Raw genomic sequence first — 19,026 nt, 5'->3', positions numbered from 1 at the left:
CAGAGCAGGGCTTAGCAAAGAATGGCATGGTTTGAAGAGCATATGAAGTTGTTCTCCTTTAGAGTTGATACTTCTGTCTTTCTAGTTTTACCCAAATTTGAAGTTTTGATGACGGCACCAAAGCAAATCTCAATTCTAGCCACGGAATTTGAAGTGACCGTTTGTGGGAGGTGAGATCTAGCTGGGTTTCTCTTCTTTGTTTTGGGGGAAAAAGGAGAATGGAGGACTTAATTTCTCCATGGATTTCTGTCTCATCACAGGCACCTTCCTTTGGGGTGGGGGGTGGGGGGGACGGTGTCAAAAAGTCAAGATGGTGGCCATAACCATATGATAACCTTTTAGAAACCTTCCCCCCCACGTGCTGGAAAATTATGTGGGTAATTTCCAATTAAGTTTGCCCCCAGCACGTTCCTAGTCACTCCCTATATCCAGATCAGAGCAAGTAAACTTGACATTCTATACAGCTAATGAAAATATGTAGCTTGGTGTTCATTTATTAGAAATCAGCAAACATAAAAAACAGTCGATAGGCAAAACCTGGATAAAACCCAAGTAAAAACAGGGAGAAACATGAACAACAGGGAAGAATTAACATTATCTACATATCTGCATCTATATATTAAAACACAGAACTTTCCAGAGCTGCTTAAAGCAGTACTGGGCATAATTAGTACAGAGAGTCCCAAAGGGAGTGGCCTTTAGTTATTCCAGCTTTAAACCTTTTGTAGATCCTGGTACCAGAATAGAGATGAGATGGACACCAGGTAATCCCTCCTCTGTTCTGCACCATGCAGGAAACAGTTTGATGGATGGGGATGATGTATCCAACTCAGTGGACTCCTCCCCGCTCTTCCGAACTCTAGCACTCTGCTGTTTCACATCAGTGATGTGTGCGGTGTTCCAGCCTCCTTTCCAGTAGTTTATTTAGGCACAATATAGGGATGAGACACATTGTCAGCCTCAGAGAATTTAAGACCAATGAGATGCCATTCACAAGTCAGCCAGCCCAAGACTGACTCAGAGAGGGGGAGCATTGCCAGCAGTGTCCATAACCAGTCCTGACGATGAAAAAAATAGTGACCCATGTTTGGGGAATGGCTTCACAACATCACTGGCAAGAGGATGTGACAGCTGTTGCTCATATTGATAAAATGAATAGCAATGATCCAAAGATTGAACAGATGCAGACCATCTTGTTTTCACAAAAATGACGGGCCTCTTCTCCTCTGGATCATAAAAACACAAGGAAACAGGTAAGAGTTCTATCACCGTAGATTGCCTATATAGGTTTCTCACTGGAAAGTACGAAGAGGCTGCTCATTGGGATTCTTTTGTTGCAAAGTTAACCTTCCTTTTAATCAATACTCTTAATCAGGATTCTTAGATGCTTGGATGAACTGTTCCCATTCTAGACTGTAAGGTGGGACCATTGTTGGTACCTCGTGGCATGCATTTGGAAAGGGGTGGGGCTTTGATTGCGCAGTCATGAACACAATCTTGGCTTTTTTGACCACCCCCGAAAAGACGCCCTGACTTGGGGTCTTTAGAAAGCACCATCAAGAATCGTCCATCAATTCCCATCCAACTCTCCTGGATGAGGCCTTAAGGAAAATCTAGAAGGTCCTTTCTGGTCCCACTGAGCAGTGCCCACATTCAGCAGCAAAGATGTGTTCCTTCTGCTTTTTAAAAGTGTTTTGCTGGAACTGCTGTAAAGTAATGGCCTTCATTTCTCTGCAAAACTGTATTGCAACTATTTTGCTTCTTAACCCAAGCCCCCCACAACAGCTTGGCGGACCAAAAAATGTTATTCTGTTGGCCAAATAAGCTCACTGCATTCCCAATCGTGCCCCCTTCAGTTCCAGGAAACCCAAATTATAAAGTGAGGGTAGGGGCCCAAACAAACTGATGAGAGCATAAATGCAGGTCCCAGTTGAGTCCTTAAGTCCAGTTGGGAACGTCTTCAGTCTTTTGTAGACTTTACGGCCATCAGGAGAGACAACCAACAGTCCAACGTGGGAAACACCAGCTCCTTGGTTCCTTTGAATTCTTCTTTCCCACATTTTAGGGTGACTCTATGACAGTCTTTCTGGCTTTCATCATCTGTTTGTACCACTCTTTAATCAGTTGGTTCTGGATGCAGGTACACCTATGGGAAACCTGTCCCTGGCCTGGTGAAAATGAACGTCTGCCGTCTTTATGTCCAGCATTATTCCCAGTGTCCCAAGGAAGAGTTGAGTGTGTGTGAAGAGTACAGTGGAGAGGTACGTTCCAGGCCAAGGAAGGTGTCCTAGGTGGGATGAGGAATGTGTGGTTCATCAGAAACCCCTGAGCTCCGATTCCTGCTAGTCTGAGCCAGCATGGACAATGGGGAGGGAAGATGGGAAGGTTAGTTCAGCAGCCAAAGATGTTGGTCACCTTTGCTCTGGAGGAACTAAGGCTACTGTCAGGCCCCAAATCAAGGAAGCAAAATTCACACAGTCTCATGAATCAGCTTCAAGGCCAGGAAAAAGGGATTAGATGCCAGAACCTTTGAACCATGCCCACTCCAGTCCTCTTTTATCAGTGAGAATTTTAAGGCAGTGACTCTGTGAGAAGTTTGACTTTCTTACAGATTTGGCAACAGATGGGCTGATGCCTCGCTTGAGAGACCAGGCAGAAATGTCCATCTGCTCCTTGCCTGCCATGTTTTGAAAACTCCACCCCCCCGTATTCCCATACCCCTATTTTGTGCTTGCATTAATAGCCTTCTCTTGTTGCCTCTTTAGATTCTAAACCAATGTTGTAGGGGTGTGTGTGTGTGTGTGTGTGTGTGTGTGTGTGTGTAGCTAATTCAAGATAGACCAAGTTTGGGAAGAAAATCAGGAGTCTGGTAGCACCTTTTCCAACTAACCTGTTTTGTTAAAAGGCATAAGCTTTTGCAGCTCACAAAAGCTTATGTCTTTTAATAAAATGTGTTAGTCAGAAAAGGACTTACCAGACTCCCGATTTTTTTGCCACTCTAAACTAACACGGCTCTCCTCTTACGACATCTACAACTTTGGGAAGGTGATTATAATGGCCCCTGCAAAACTCTTGGGTTCTCACATACTTTCTCCCTGCTCTCTTTCCATGTAATGACCACCCACTCAGTTTCTCATTAAATCTGATCCATACGTGTTAAGCAGAAATCTCTTCAACTGATTGTAGTGTGCGGTGCAGAGAAAAAATTGCAAATAGAAGTTCCCGTGCTTTCCCTAAGTTAAACAGTCCAATGAACTCAACCCCCTCCCCCTTCTTCAGTATGCAGCCCCCCTTTTCGTGCCAGTCCGTTCCGTCCTGTGCAGAAGTCTGCAATGGCTCTGCCAGTTGACCTTGGATGCCAGAGATAGTCCAAACAAGATGCTTTCACCCTCCTGGCTTGTCCCCCCTCCCACTTCTACCGACTCGCAAGTCTCTACCCGTGTGGATTCCATTCATGCATGCGAGTCAGATCAGATGTCCTGGGAGCACGACACTCCCCTTCTCTCTCACACACACCCACTCATCCCCCCAAAATATAACACCCCTGGTGTCCTGTTTCACCCTGCTTCTCAAGATCCTGCTTCTCTGCTCCTGTTAGCAATGGGAAAGAGAATGCTGATCTTTTTCTGCCGCTAAGGTTGATGGGAGAAATGGAGATACATTCCAATGAGGGCCACTGAGCTATTGGTGGGGGATAAATTGAGTGGAATTCCTGAGCAGGGGGTTGGACTAGATGGCCTCACGGTTCACTTCCAACTCTGGGATTCTCTGAAGCAAAGCAATATTGAGCTGAAGCAGGCAAGTGGTTTCCCGAGATCCAGCTGGGTCTGAATATCCTCTCCAGTAATCAGTAAAGCCTCCTTTGCTGATTCAGTGCCCTTTAGCTGCATTGCTCAGGCTGGCTGTGGTATATGGGCTTTGAACTCCAATGAATGCAGCTGGTTGAGGAAGGCCACAAGTAAGGGGACATGGTTCATAAAACCACTGGCTTCTCGGCTAGTATTCTTTATTTTCCCACGCAGGCAGATGGGCACGGATGTTTCTCCCAGGTGGTAAAAACCAAGGTGTTTCATCTGAAGCAAAAGGGTTTCCACATGAACATTAAGGCAGAAGGCAAGATCACTGAAGAAGGCACAGGTATCTTTCAGGAAGCAGCAGGGGAAGGGGGTGTTGGGCTCGATGCCAGGAGGAACTTCCTGACTGGGTGAGCTGATGGAACAGGCTGCCACATGAAACAGTGAGGTTTCCTTCACTGAGGGGCTTCAGACAGAGTATGCACAGTCACCTGCCAGAGATGCTCCAGTGCAGCAGTTCTCAGAGTGTGATCTGGGGGCCCTGGGATCCCTGAGATCCTTTCAGGTGGTCTGGAAATTCAAATAAATAAATACACTGACATTTCTCGGTTTTGACTTTTAATCCAGTAAATATCAATAGATTGGAACCCACATAAACCAAAACTCTTTGGGGTCCTCAATAATTTTTAAGAATGTAAAGGTATCCTGAGGACCAAAATGTTTGAGAGCTGCTGCTCTGGTGGAGGTTTAGAACCTCCATGATGTCTGAACAAGGGGAGCCAATAGATCAGGATCTTTTGATCTATGACAGGGAGTGGGGATAGGTACTCCTCTTTCTGAAGGCTGCCCTGTCTTCAGAGAGCTGCACTGTCTTCAGAGAGGCTTGGGAAAGGCAGAAATGAATCACATTGGGTTAACCGATCATGAGAATGGATCAGCTGAATTGAACTGAGAATTGAATTGAACATGAGAATGGATTCTAGTATGATCATATCAAGCATAAAAGACAGAGCATGTTCCTTTGCTCCTGCCTTGTTCAAATCACATAAGGAATTAACAGGAGAGTGACTGGGTTCGTATAGCATGTTTAACCTGCTTGGTGAATGAATCCATTTTCTGGGTTCTCATAATCTGTTGACCCATTGCCTGAACAAATTGCCCAGGTTCTCAGAACACACAAAGTCAGATGTAACTGCAACCAAACTGCTATGAGTCAGACAAAACTTTCTAGCTCGTAAGCGCATTCAGCATTTGATAGCATGCTATGAGTGTCCCCCTGCTCCACACACAATAGCTTCCATGACAAGCCAGTCACAAAATACCTGTTTCCCAGAAGTCCACCTGGTGAGGCTAAAAGAAATTTGATTTGGCAAAGAAATAAGTCCAAGGCAGTACTGGGGTTGAGCCTCAGTGTCCACCTCCCAGAAAGCAATGCACGTTCCTGGGGACTTCATTGCTGGCCGGCCACGAAGGAGGCACAGCCTCTCTGTCTACCCTCTCTCAGGACTGACTCCCATATGAGGCAGTAAGTCTCTGGTTTCCAGACACTGAAGCCTTAATTCAGGTCTGGGCCACCTTGGTGGAAGGATGGTTTCTGGAAAAGAGGTCATGGGGCCAGCAGAAGGAGAAACTACCAGAGTTCTCACAAGAGCACAGGCTAAGCAGGCAGAGAAGAAGGAGAAAGAGACACAAGAACCTCATGAAATTCTTCCTTTGCGTCCTGGCCTGTTTGCGGATAGCAAGCCTTCCTGGAAAAGTAAAGAGCTGAGACAAGCAGATAAGGCTAGGGGAAGAGATTAGAGGCAAAGACGGGAAGGGGACATAGGGCTCATACAGAGGGAAGACCCTACATTGAGAAAATGTAGGCAAGCTATAACCAGAGATGACAATAGGTGGATGGAAAGGCCTATTTTTGTGGAAAAGGAAGCTATTTTATATAGGTACAGGGGTGATCCCAGCACAGGAGAATGGTTGATGCAAGTTGTGGTGCTACAGGAGTTTAGGGCACACCAAGCACATGGGCAGGACATATGGGTAGAAATAGAATGCTAAGGAGATTGTGGGATAGGTTTTATTGGCCAGGAATTACAACAGAGGTAGAAAAGTGTTGTAGAGCATGTCCAGAGTGTCAGTACACTGAACCAAAAGTCCAGTGCTGAGCCAGCAGTTTCTCAGATCCAACTTGGCTAGCTCAGAATCTCGATTGCACAGAACAGCGAAGCCTCTAACACGGCAGTTGAGTTCCCACATTAAAAAAGGGTGCTGGGCCCAGGTTGACTGACATGGGTGAAGAACGGGTGGGGCTTCAAGTGCATGGCAATTGATGTGCCTTCTCTTTGACAGGTGTGGAAATGACAGGGGTGAGCACCATCAGCATCACTTCGACAGTCAGCAAGCTGAGGTTTGAAAAAGCAGAACGTCATTACAAACCTGGAATCCCCCTTTTCCTGCAGGTAAGGCAGCAAGAGAGATTACTGGTGGGGAAGAGCTGAACACTGATTTTTAACCAGTTGCTCTTTGCCTGAAGCCAAGGAGATGACATTTCTCACCCACCCCAGCAACTATCTGTCCTCCCCACCCAACGTTCACAGAAGGGCCCCTAAATTCTCCAGTCAATATGGCAGGGATGCAAAAAGGATAGTCTGAAGGTCACACAGAACCTGCCACATTCCTTTAGTGGCCTTTAAAATTTGGGGGGAGATTGGGGGGGTTAACTTGCTTAAGGCAACTATTCCACCCATGAAAACATGTTAACATCCCCCCATGAGTCCTGGCCCTGCTCAACTCGAGAGTGGGATCCTTAAGAAGACTCGCAAAGCTGTTATGGCCCTTGAGCAAGGGATATCCATGGAGTCAAAAAAGTCAAGATGGTGGCTGTGACCATGCCATCAAAGTCTCTGCCCTTTTTTATGAGTGTCACATGTGCACACACATAAAAAACAGGCAAGGCTTTGATGGTGTGGTCACAGCCACCATCTTGACTTTTGACCCTCCAGGTATACCCCTGATGCAAGTTCAGATCTAAAACAATTGGATGTTGGTTGATTTTTTTCCACATGTAGATGAAACTGGTGGATGGTACTGATGTGCCAATTGCCAGTGAGACCATTGAGGTTACAGGACCTTCAGTGAACTATAAAGCCAGCTATACAACCAATGAGGAAGGACAAATACAGTTTTCCATAGATACATCTAATTTCACAGAGGCATCCATCAATTTGCAGGTGAGTGTTCTGGAGTGAAATCAGTCCCCTCTTGTGCCCTTTTCAATCCAAATTCTGCTAAAGCACCATCCTGGAGACAGCTCACAAAAGAATTTTGAACCCTGTGGTTTTTGCATTCACTCATGTTATCCTTCCCTTTGTAACAGGGAACAATAGCAGTGTTCTTCCAGTTGTTTGGCACAGATGCCATCTTCACACATCCATTCAATAAATTGCACAGCCACACCAGAAACAAACCACATTCATCCTGGAACATTTCTCCTGCTATACCATCTACACCTGCAGCCTTGCCATTTTCCAACTTTCTCACAGCACCGAGGGCTTCCTTTTCTTCCTTTTTTTCTCGGACACTCACATTCATAGCATGTGTTTCAGTTCTGCTCTTTAACACATAATGATCATTTTGCTGGATGTGTGTTTCAAATGCACATAACAGAGAAAAGCGTCACTCTTGTATACCCTGGGGCTCTGCTGCAGGCTAAAGAAACACCACCACTCCTTCTCTTGTGGGAAGGGAGCAAAGAAAAGTGTCTTCTTGGCCCTACTAGGCAGCAATGTCACGATGAAGGAGGAGGGGGGAGGTCTGCCTTCTCACACTTTGCTGTAGACATCCCTGCAACACCACTGTCTGAGTTGTCTAGTCTGTCTAGTTATTAGAGCCTGCATCACTAGAGAAAGGATCTTCACTGAAGAAGGAAGAAGTGAAAGTATTGAAAGCTTGGGAATATAGCAGGCTTATTATGGAGACATGCCAAGGAAGTCTTTTTAATAACACTTGCTACATAAGTTGGCCTATAGGTTGATACAGGTTGAATCGAATCGAATTATCCATTCAGTCATATCCAACCCTTGGCAATTCCATAAGCCAGCTCTCCCCATGATTTCCGATCTTGTACAGCTTCTTTCATTTGCTTTATACAGGTAGCCTTTGCTTAATGTTGGTAATTGGGACTGGAATTTCCATCGCTAAGCAATGCAGTCATAAAGCACAACATCACGTGACCATGCCACTTAGTGAGGGCAGTTCCGGCAGTTCCTGGTTACCATCATTAAGTCAATCACTGCATGTTGTTAAGTAAGGACCTCACATGACTACAACTTGCGACTTCTGACTTCCTGCTGGCTTCCCCATTGACTTTGCTTGTGGAAAGCTGGCAGGGAAGGTTGCAAATCATGATCACATGGCCATGGGATGCTGCAACGGTCAGATATGCAAGCTGGTTGTCATGTGCCCAAATCGCAATCACATGACTGTGGGGGCACTGCAATCACCAGAACTTTGAGGACTGGTTGTAAGTACCATTTGTTCAGTGCCGTCATAAGTTCAAATGGTCGCTGAATGAGTGGTCATTAGCTGAGGACCACCTGTAGGTGTAGAAAAGTTGTGTGTACAAGATTGAGTCCTCCAAGGGTTGCATTACCTAAACATTTTCTTTCCTTGCACAATGGTGTGGTCAGTGTCTTTACTGGAGCAGAGCCACAGCTTACCTGCCTCCCAGCTTCTGTCCCACCCATAATGGTGGTGTACTGGCAAGATGAGGCAAAGGAACTCAAATGCGGCAATCCTGCATTAGAATTTTGAAGGGGACTGAGGCATGCTACAAACCTGCCTGAATGCATAATTTATTCCTCTGATTGCCTGGTAGGAACTTGTACTCGGCTACTGGCCCAAAAGAGTGAGTACTGATTTACCAGTAGTTGCCCTCATTAGCCTCCCTCCTGGCATCTCAGACAGAATCCTACAGATTTGGAGACTATGCTGCGATAGTGCATTCCTGCCATGGGCAGGGGTTGGCCTGGATGATCTCCAAGGTCCCTTCCAACCCTCCCATTCTGAGCAGGATGGTCTAGCTCAGTTTTTTCCAAACTTGGCAACTGGGGAATTCTGGGACTTGAAGTGTACACATCTTAAAGTTGCCAGGTTTGAAAAACACCGGTCTAGCTCTTCCCTTCTTTCAGTAACTATAGTTGGTGAAAATAAAGCTTTTGCTCTTTAAGCAGGGTGGTTTCTTTTCCTTTCTATAACCAGGGAGTTTATAAAAAAACCACCTGGTGTGATCTGAACTGGGTCACTTCCAGTCACCAAAGTGCCTCGCACTCAGTGTACCGATTTTACTCACCAAGTCAAAGTTACCTCCACATTGAGCCTCTGCAAAAGACATTAAGCTGTGGCCACACGGAGCAGGTTCGAGTGCATTTTATCCTGGATCGAGATGCTGTGAAGGAGAAGGAAATTATCTTTTATTATTTGGTAAGTTGGAAAAGAATGATTTTCTTTTTTTCCTGGAGAAAGGATGTACTTTAGGGGTAATGTCAATATAGATTGATGAAGATTCAGTCTTAGCTAGAACAGTAACAGATCTTAGACTTCATCAATGGCATTTATTTTATTCTTTTATTTATTCTTCAAATTTCTATCACCGCCCATCTCTCCCAAAAGGGGACTCTGGGCGGTTCCCAGTTGTGGCATAAACCTCAACTGGGAAACCTTTTGGAAGCTGGAGGTTACACTCATACCAATTTTAGGAGGCTATGAGCCCTAGTGAGTAGGATGTCATTATGGGCTTAGACCCCAAATCTTCAGTTTCTTCCCTTGTAATTTTAGAGTGAATTTCAGAGGGGTTATTGCTTTTTAAAATTAAGTTCAAGGACTTCTTTGGCTCATGCTACTGTCAATGTGTTTCTTGCTGCTAAATGATTGGAAAACTTGCTGACCAATTTCAGGGGGTGTCAAAAGTATCTTGATCAGGGGTGTCCACAGGAGGCGGTCAAAAGAGTCAAGACGGTGGCTGCAGCCATGCCATCAATCCCCTGCCTCTTTTTGACCTGCATTGCAAGAATTTCTCTCTTATTTCCAGATGATGGCTAAGGGGGACATCATACGAGCAGGGACACACACGCAGCCAGCAGAGCAGGGAAAAGGTAAATGCTTCCCTCCGCTTGCATTCTCTCCCATGCTTGGCAAAAAGCTTCCTAGAGCTCCCCAAGGGCTGGGGATGGGGTGTGTCAATCTGCGGGGACTCCAATTCTCCCTTGCTGCGTGCTGGATGCCCCCGGCCCATCTGCAAAGTCTCTCTTCTTTTTCCCACTTGCAACTGAGTTTGCTGTTTCCCATTTCACACCGGCAGGGAAGGGAAGGCAGGCACACCCAGCCAGCCCTGCCATTGGGCAGAGGGAAGGGATGGCCTCAAGCAGTGGGGACAGGGGGATAAAGAACAGGCCATTTCTCCCAAATCTCTGCAGCCACTTCCTTCCTCCTGAGTTTTGGCTGTGCAGCACAGGGGTGTCTCCTTGCAACCCGTTTCCTCTGGGACAGGCCCTCCTTGGAGACCCACAGAGAGGCTCGGGGGCTCAGCCTCTCCTAGCTGCAGCCTTTCCTTTCAAGGATAACGGATTTACGCAAGGCAGAAGGATGAAGGAGAGGGCAGGGGTGGAGTTCCCAACCTCCCGGCACACAGAAGGCTCTGAGTTCAACCCAGAGCCTGCCCTGATCAGAGAGCAGGAACTCTGGAGACCCTAACAGCATTGGCTCAAGGGTCTGAGGCAGCATCCTGGGTTTCTAGGATGGCAAAGGGTTGAAGGGCTCCATGGCACGTGCCGCAGGGCCTGTTCTATGTCCGTTGCCCTCCTGTGCAGTGGGAGATGCTGCCACCAGTACTGGAGCTCCAGTTCATGGATCCCTGGAACAGGAGGGTCACTGACTTGACCATTGCTACCACAAACCTAATACCTTGGGGGAGAAGGTGAGCCCACATGAAGAAGAGGAGGAGGAGGAGGAGGAGGAGGAGGAGGAAGGCAGCTGAAGGCCTTCAGCTCCTGATTCTTCAATGATCCACTTCTGTCTCACTTTTCTCGGCCTGTTGCGGTCACCCTGGTGGAGCCCGATGTATTACAGCTGGAGCTAATTCCTTCTAACTCTCCCCCTTTTCAATCTGTCTCTCTGTCTCTTTCTCCCTCCACCTGGGAATGTCACACCTCAGAAGCCAAAGGGGCCTTCCTTTTGAATCTCTCGGTGGATGCTGATACTGCTCCCCTGACTCGCTTGCTCCTCTACACCATTTTGCCCAGTGGAGAACTTGTTGCTCACTCAAGAGACTTCCCCGTAGAAAAGTGCTTCTCCAACAAGGTAAGTGCAAGATGGATGGGTGACATTCTGGAGGTGACGGACTCGTCCCTGGGGGAGCTGGGGGTGTTGACGACCGACAGGAAGCTTTGGCGTGGGCTGGTCCATGAAGTCACGAAGAGTCGGAAGCCACTGAACGAATAAACAAGTGGAGAAATAAAATGTCTGCTTTTAACCAGGTTTTAGAAATAGCGTATTGGTCAGGTGGTTAATGCCAGATGGGTTCCCCTTCTGACCTGGACTGAACCCACAGAAAAGACTGTTCACAATCTATGCTATTTCTGAGATCCATCTAAACTAATCTGAACAAAAATCCATACTAATACCCTATTGTGTGATAGATCAGAGAAGTAATGCATGTTTATGAAATGTGTAGACAGAAATTGGCAACTGTATTAAATGGACACAGTTTAAGAACTTGTCCTAGGATGTATGAACAGAAGAGTAATTTCAGTTTAATGGCAGTTTACTAGGAATTTGTGGGGAAAATGCGTACAGTGGGCAAGTCATACAGAAGAGAAGCATGAAAGAAGAAATTTGCAAACGACACAGAGTTTCCATCTCTTTGGGGGGAGATGGGCGGTAATAGAAATTTGAATAATAAATATCGTTGAATTGATTATTCTAGGGAAAGTTGAAACTCAAAACTGAAAACCAAACAGGGACCAGATAGCCACTTGCCATTAAAAACCCTTTGTGACCATCCAGAATACAATTTATTGGTACATAAAATACTCGTCTGCACATCTGTAGATTGGACATGTCGATCCTGAGCCGGAGTCAATCAATCCTGATTCAACTGAGGCCACAGTGCAGGGTTAGGGCAGTAATCACAAGGGTGATGCATGTTTCCAGTGCTTTCTACCATGTGTGAACACCTCACCTCTTTACCATTCCTTAAAGCAGCCCTTCTTTTTTCAGGTGTCCTTGCCTGCATCAAGTTTAATGAGTTGATCTTATCTGAATATAAGGAAAAACAGTGGAGCAATCTACCTTTGGAGGTGTTGGCTTCTCCATCTCTGGAGGTTTTTAAGATAGGGCCGGACAGCTACCTCTCAAGATGGTTGAACTGCAGGTTGCAGAAAATGAATTAGATGATTCTTATGCTCCCTTCTAAATGTCTGTGAATCTGTGAGGTCACTCCTTAAAGCAGCCACACATTTTTGCAGGGAAAAAAAAAGGTCTGCCTCAACAAATAGCAGCTGCACTCATGTGGGCTCAGAAGCATTTCTCCCCCATCATTTTCGAACTCTGCACATCCCTAATAATAACTCCCTCCATCCTGTTTCCTCTGCAGTGGTGGTGACAGTTGGGTGTTCCTTTTCCCTTCAGAAGTCTGTGAGTGTCATCGAGCCATATCCTTCTGTAGCCGAATCCCCCGATTATTTATTTATTTATGTATTTATCAAATTTTTATCGCCGCCCATCTCCCACACATGGGGGACCCTGGGCAGTTCACAATAAAAACAATTCCATAAAATCATAAATACGGCCATTAATCAATCAGAATAAAATGCAGTAAAATCCAAGTCATGGTGGATCTAATTCAAACCATGAGGGCATAAAACTGGTTCCCGCAGAACTAGGGAATCAGCCCGTCCCAAGAATGGCTCTTCCCCTCCCTATTCCAGGCAAGGCAGCAAAACCAGGTCTTCAGCTGTTTTCTGCAGTCCAGGAGGGAGGGGGCTAACCTCACTTCTGGGGGAAGGATGTTCCAAAGGGTGGGAGCTGTTGCAGAGAAGGCCCTCTTCCTGGACCCCGCCAGATGGAGTTCTCTTGCAGACGGGGTCCGCAACATGCCCTGTCTGCACGATCGGGTGGGATGGGCTGATGTAATGGGGATAAAACAGTCCCTTAGGTCGCCTGGACCCATGCCATGTAGGGCTTTAAAGGTGACAACCGACACTTTGAATTGGACCCGGAAGCATACTGGCAACCAATGCAGCTTGTGCAGTAGAGGTGTTACGTGTGCTGATCTCGGAGCACTCATCACTGTTCGCGTGGCCGCATTTTGAACCAACTGCAGCTTCCAGATACTCTTCAAGGGTAGCCCCATGTAGAGCGCATTACAGTAGTCTATCTGGGAGATGACCAGGGCATGAGTGATTGTTCAAAGGGCCTCTCGCTCCAGGAAGGGGCGTAACTGGCGCACAACACGAAGTTGTGCAAAGGCCCTTCTGGCCACGACTGCCACCTGCTCTTCGAGCAGGAGTCGTGAGTCCAAGAGGACCCCCAAGATCTGCACTGAATCTGGGTGAGGCAGTGCAACCCCATCCAGAACTAGAGATGGCAAATTCCTAGGAGCTGAGCGGCCATTAACCCACAGCCACTCCATCTTACTAGGCTACAGATTAGGCTACAGAAAGGTATGACTTGATGATACAGACTTCTGAAGGGAAAAGGGACACCAGGTTTGTGGAGGTTTTCAGGGTCACCTACAATTTTATCAGTTGACCCAGTCAAATCGTGGCTTAGGGTCAGTCACAGAGGAAAACTCAAGGTTACAATATGCCTTTCTTGCCCTTCCTTCCTTCCTTCCTTCCTTCCTTCCTTCCTTCCTTCCTTCCTTCCTTCCTTCCTTCCTTCCTTCCTTCCTTCCTTCCTTCCTTCCTTCCTTCCACCAATAACCAGATCGACCTAGACTCAGTAGACACAAAGCACTGGAAACTTGGACAATTGATTGGGTTTTTGTCTCTCTCCTCAGTGGCTGGGGGAAGACTTTTATTTTTCAAAATGAAAGCTAACAACAACAACAAAAAAGGAATTGTAAAGTATGAATGCCTTCAACTAGTGCAGAAATTAATCTTAATAAAAGTATTTTCTATTTTAACTATTTTCCATTAGCTCTTTATCTACACTATATTCTTCAAAGTCCAATTTCACTATATCTTCATATCTTTCCATTCTATATCTCCACCATATTTGCTTATGGGTGACTTCTATATTCCTGTTGTCTTATTCCCCGTATCTCTCTCTTGTCACTCTCTATAGGGCTATACTCCTTTTCCTCAGAATTCAATCTGTCCTTTATCGTTTTTAATTGCTGTTTTCTATTTCTGTTCTGTCAAAGTCTTGACCTTTTCTTCGCTTTTTCTGCTTGGTTGTTCCTGGCTGGGCTTCTGGGCTCCTTCCCAATCTTGGCTCCCTCTGAGGGAAAGGGAAACAGCCTGAAGAACTGTTTCCTCATGCAGCTCTGAGGGAAGGAAAAAAACGCCTCGCTCTCCCCAGTTTTCTCAGCTCTTCCTCCTTTCCCGTTGCCTCTTCTCATCAGGGCTGCGATCCTTGAGTTTTTCTCTTTATCTAATTCCTGGGCTTTCGCTCGGCTTATCCAGCCCCTTCCTCATGTGGTCTGTGGTGGCATTGCTCCCAGTCAGCCATCTTCTCTTCCTCCTTCTTGCCTCCTGCCCAATGCTGCTGTTTGATTGGCAGGTGCTGATTGATTGGTAGCTGGGTCGTCATGATGATGGGGGAGGGCCAAGAAGGGAGGAGCACAGGGGCTTCTAATCTGCCCAGACCGCCTGTCCTTCCACAGCCTTCAAGAAGGATGACCTCATTCCATTCATTCCTCCTTCCATTCATTCCATTCAGCACAGGAAGTGACTTTTTCAAAGACCTGGTTTATGTTTACAGGTGAGACTGTGGTTCTCAGATCAAGAAGGCCTCCCTGGCCAGAAAACCCAACTCCATCTTGCAGCCTCCTCTGGTTCTCTCTGCGCCATCCATGCCATTGACAAGAGTGTCTTTCTCTTGAAACCTGAAGCTGAGCTCTCCCCTGAGACGGTGAGTCCCAGCTGTGTTTGAATTGGGGTCCAGATATGCCCTGCCTGCTGCTGGTTTCATCCCAAGAGAAGTCCAGTAGCCTAAACTGCTAGGGCAGGTACAAGCAGGAATGTAGAGATGACCTTGGGGAAGGAATGGATGAACTGTTTAAGGGAGGAGAATGGCAGCTTGGTCCTGGGGAAGTGGAAAGTATGAGAAAGAAACTCCAAATCACTCCACCTTGACTCTGTTGGGCATAAGATGGGCCAGAGAGAAACTCTGACAGGTTTTCAAGGTTCTGTTATTATACCCTACAACAGTGTTTCTCAACCCTGGCAACTTTAAGATGCGTGGACTTCAACTCCCAGAATACCCCAGCTGGCTGGGGAATTCTGGGAATTGAAGTCCACGCATCTTAAAGTTGCCAAGGTTGAGAAACACTGCCCTTCAACAATAAAGTAGCATTCCTGAAACCCTTGTGGTGTCTGTTTCCTGACTTGGCCCAATGTGAAGGGCTGACATCAATTCAGAGAGAACAACAGAACATTGTCTACAAATTAATTTTAGGGGAAAGGAATGTGGAAAAGGGAGAACTGGCATCCCTTCACATTATGATCTTTTGTTCTTCAGTTGTTTAGACACTTCTGGGGCCTGAAGGCACCCATTTTAACCAGGCGTATCTGCCAATAACTGTTTCTCTGAGTAAGCTCTGGCCTGCATCATCCATGAAATTATCTAGCCACCTTGTTGGCCTTTCTTCAAGGACTTTTGATTTCTGCAAGCCTTGGGGTCTTCCAATGCAGTGGTGCCTGCAGGGGAGGACCAGAAACATTAAAATGGTAGTTGTGACCCCACCATCGAAGCCCTGGGCCTTTTGGACATCAAGGTTGCATGTCCGTACAAAGCGGTGGGCCTTTGATTGCATGGTGATGACCTCCATCTTAACTTTTTTGACTCCCCCAAGGCTGCTGCTGCTCTAGTAACTCTTGACATTATGCCTTTAAAATATTTAAATCGTATTAAATTAATAAGCTCTACTGCTTCCAGTGAGCGGGTTTCCTTCACCTAATATTGAATTATTTGTTCTTCTTGTGGTCCAAGGCATTCTTAACAGTTTTCTCCAGCTTAGTTGCTACCCATACCTTCATGTGACTATTGTGTTCATTCTTTAGATCTCCCAAAAATCTATTAAAAAAAAACAAAAACAAAGTCACAAGTATTGGGAAATATTGGAGGAAAGGATTATGTATCCCTTCCTAACAAGCACAAAAATGGCAAGACCTACCTCTTCTATTGTTGGGTGAGCAGGATCAGGGACCCACATCGGATGGGCAGCTTTTCTGAATTGCAATGTCTCTGTTTTCAGATCTATAACTTGCTCCCTGGGACAACGCCCCAAGACTATTTCTATGGAGGATACTTGTGGGGCGAAAGAGACAGGAGGCCATGCATCAGGATGAATAAAATTGAGGTGGATGGTATCCGTTACCGTGCTGTTCCTTTTTCTTATGAGGAAGATGACGTTTCCAGAATTCTCAAGGTGAGCTTCCATGCTGCTTTTTGCAGGTGAAATTCCCTTATTTTGCTGGGCACAGATGGGCCACTCTCGTTTCAAGTTCACTTTAGTCCCTGCTTTCCTGAGATTTAGAAAATCTAAATTTTCAATTTTCACCCTAGCCCAGTTTCTTGATCTGAGTTGCGACAGGCTAGCAGATGATAGGAACTAAACACTTTGGCTGATCTCAAAAAGCAAAGAAAGGTTGGGCCTGCTTAGTACTGGGATGGGTGATGTTCAGGAGATCCAGGACTATAACTTAGGCTGGGAAATCCTCCCTGAAGAAGGTAATGGCAAACTCCTTCCATATTGTTTCCAAAAGCACTACATGGATATATCCAAAAAATCACCAGGAGTTGAGTTTAATTTGAGTCATTACCTTTGCCCAGTTAGGTAGCAGCATCTTGTTGAGTTTGGCTGATATCAAAAAGTTAAGCCAGGTCACACCTGCTTGGATGAGAGACCACCAGGAGATCCCAGGGCTGTAGGCTAGTTGAAAAGACATCCTGGAAAAGACAGTGGTAAATTATTTCCATGCTGTTGCTGGAAAAGTCACAAGACTTGAGTTCAGCTCTAAGAAAATTTGAACTTTACCTGTAGCACTCACCTTGGAGCTTCAAAAGAGCTCATTTGGGTCTATTCATACTTTCTGAAATATTCACTGTGACTTCTTCGTTCATTTGACAGGACTTGGGGTTAAAAGTTTTTACTAACTCTAAAATACGCAAGCCTAATATTTGTCCAGAAATCCAGCCCTACGGATACTATCATTATGGTAAGTATTTGATCCATCAAGGGCTGAAATAGTAAGATGAGTGCTCTGGAAATATAAAATAAACACTCCCATGACTTTGCTATAAAGGGAAACTCTGTGTGTGTGTTTGTGTGCGTGCGTGTGTGCGTGCATGCGTGTGTGTGTTGACTAAAGAGCAGTAATTGCCTTCCTACCAGCATTTTCTCCCTTTACATTAGCTTTCACCAGCATTTTGTCTAGAAGAAAATTGCAAGTGCTTGAGGCTGTTGCATTTATCCAGTTGGTCCTACAGACGAACTATATATAGCTCTGGGAAGACCACTTGGAATGGGTACTTTGAAGCAACATGCAAAGGTGGGGGGGTTGTGTGTCAAAAAATTCAAGATGGTAGAAAAAGGCAGGGCTTCAACTGTACAGTTGCAGCTGCCCTCTTGACTTTTTTGTCACGCCCCTTCCCTGAAGAGGCCCCTGCTTTGAAGGGTCCTTCTTGTAGCTTTTGCTATCCTACTGCATAATGTCCCCTGAAAAACACATCCAACTGTTGCCCCAATTCCAGCCCTGGAATGTAGGAATCACCTCTTCATTGACTGACACTCAGATTCCAGGGTGCAAACATGGCCTGCCAGATCTTCCTTAAACTCTGCCCTCTTGCTATTAACCCTTTGTTCCTCCACTCCCTGAACACCCCCAACCAATATGTACAGCAATCACGGTTGCTTGCATGGAAAAGATCTGCCAAATGTCAAGGTTTTCCTTCGTGCAGGTATTCCTTGGGGCTTGCAACAAAAAGAGAATTTAGGTTTTTAGCCTCCGAAGGAAGCCATCAGGGGTTTAGGAGGATCCAGATCAGGGAACTCTTCATTTCTGCTTTTCCCCAAATTGAAATTTTTGCTTGGAAACCTCTCCGCACTTTGCTTATGACTCTGGATTGGACTGTGGCTGAGAGGGTAAAATTGGGGGAACAAGTAATATGTTTGTTGCTTCCAGAAGACAAGCAAACTGTTGTTGTTGTTACTATTTATCACCACTATCCCAAACTGATAAAAAGAGTATAACTAACCATCAATACCAACCCCAGTTCTCAACAGACATGACAATTAACTCTTAAAGGCCCGACAGAAAATTTGTTTTCACAGCCTTTCAAAAAGACATTGGGATACTGTTGTTGGTGTTATCAATATTGAGTCTGAGCATAAGAAATATGCCAGCTTGAATAATAATAATATTGGACCCTACTCTGAGTAGGGGTTGGACTGGAAGACTTCTATGGTCCCTTCCAACAGTCATCATCACAAGATTCCTTCCAATTCCATCATCATCATCATCATCATCATCTTCATCATCTTCATCATCTTCATCTTCATCATTATCGTCATCGATGATTCATCTCGTGATTCATGGATGGTGATGATGGTGAAAGTGCACTAGAATTCCAACAGTTTCTTTTATTTTAATAATTTTTATTCAAGCTTTTAAACAAGATTAAAAACTCATACAAACGAATATAAAGTCAGAAAGTAAGAAAGAAAAGGGGAAAAGGAGGAAATCAAAGAAAAAGCAGAAAGTGCAAGAAAAGAAAAAAAGTTAAAGAAAAATAGAAGAGAAAGAAAAGAAGTATATAAGGAAGTGGCTTCCAATATTCTTCACAGCAGTTGTAAGTACAATATATTTTAACCTCTCTCTCCAACAGTGCATCATATTACTCATCTTCAGAACTGATAACCCTTGTTAGCCTTTTTTCTGTGAATTTAGCTACTTTAAAGCCACTCAGACTTGTAGCCACCACCAAGTCTTGTGAGAATAAATTCTCCAGCGTA

The 19,026-nt window shown here is 45.5% G+C and overlaps 1 protein-coding gene across 1 annotated transcript in view; it reads left to right on the top strand.

The window, feature by feature from the left end:
* LOC134491905 (alpha-2-macroglobulin-like) overlaps positions 1–19,026 on the top strand; it is a 61,594-nt gene that overhangs the window by 14,196 nt on the left and 28,372 nt on the right. The window contains exons 7-17 of the mRNA XM_063295965.1: positions 86–170; positions 2,141–2,261; positions 4,023–4,137; positions 6,138–6,247; positions 6,857–7,018; positions 9,048–9,269; positions 9,877–9,940; positions 10,999–11,144; positions 14,772–14,921; positions 16,267–16,440; positions 17,143–17,230. Coding sequence (XP_063152035.1) covers positions 86–170; positions 2,141–2,261; positions 4,023–4,137; positions 6,138–6,247; positions 6,857–7,018; positions 9,048–9,269; positions 9,877–9,940; positions 10,999–11,144; positions 14,772–14,921; positions 16,267–16,440; positions 17,143–17,230 — 1,437 coding nt within the window. The remainder of the gene's footprint in view (positions 1–85; positions 171–2,140; positions 2,262–4,022; positions 4,138–6,137; positions 6,248–6,856; positions 7,019–9,047; positions 9,270–9,876; positions 9,941–10,998; positions 11,145–14,771; positions 14,922–16,266; positions 16,441–17,142; positions 17,231–19,026) is intronic.

Source organism: Candoia aspera, chromosome 2 (genome assembly GCF_035149785.1).
Source record: "Candoia aspera isolate rCanAsp1 chromosome 2, rCanAsp1.hap2, whole genome shotgun sequence".
NCBI classification, from domain to species: domain Eukaryota; kingdom Metazoa; phylum Chordata; class Lepidosauria; order Squamata; family Boidae; genus Candoia; species Candoia aspera.
This window is presented reverse-complemented; position numbering and strand designations above follow the sequence as displayed.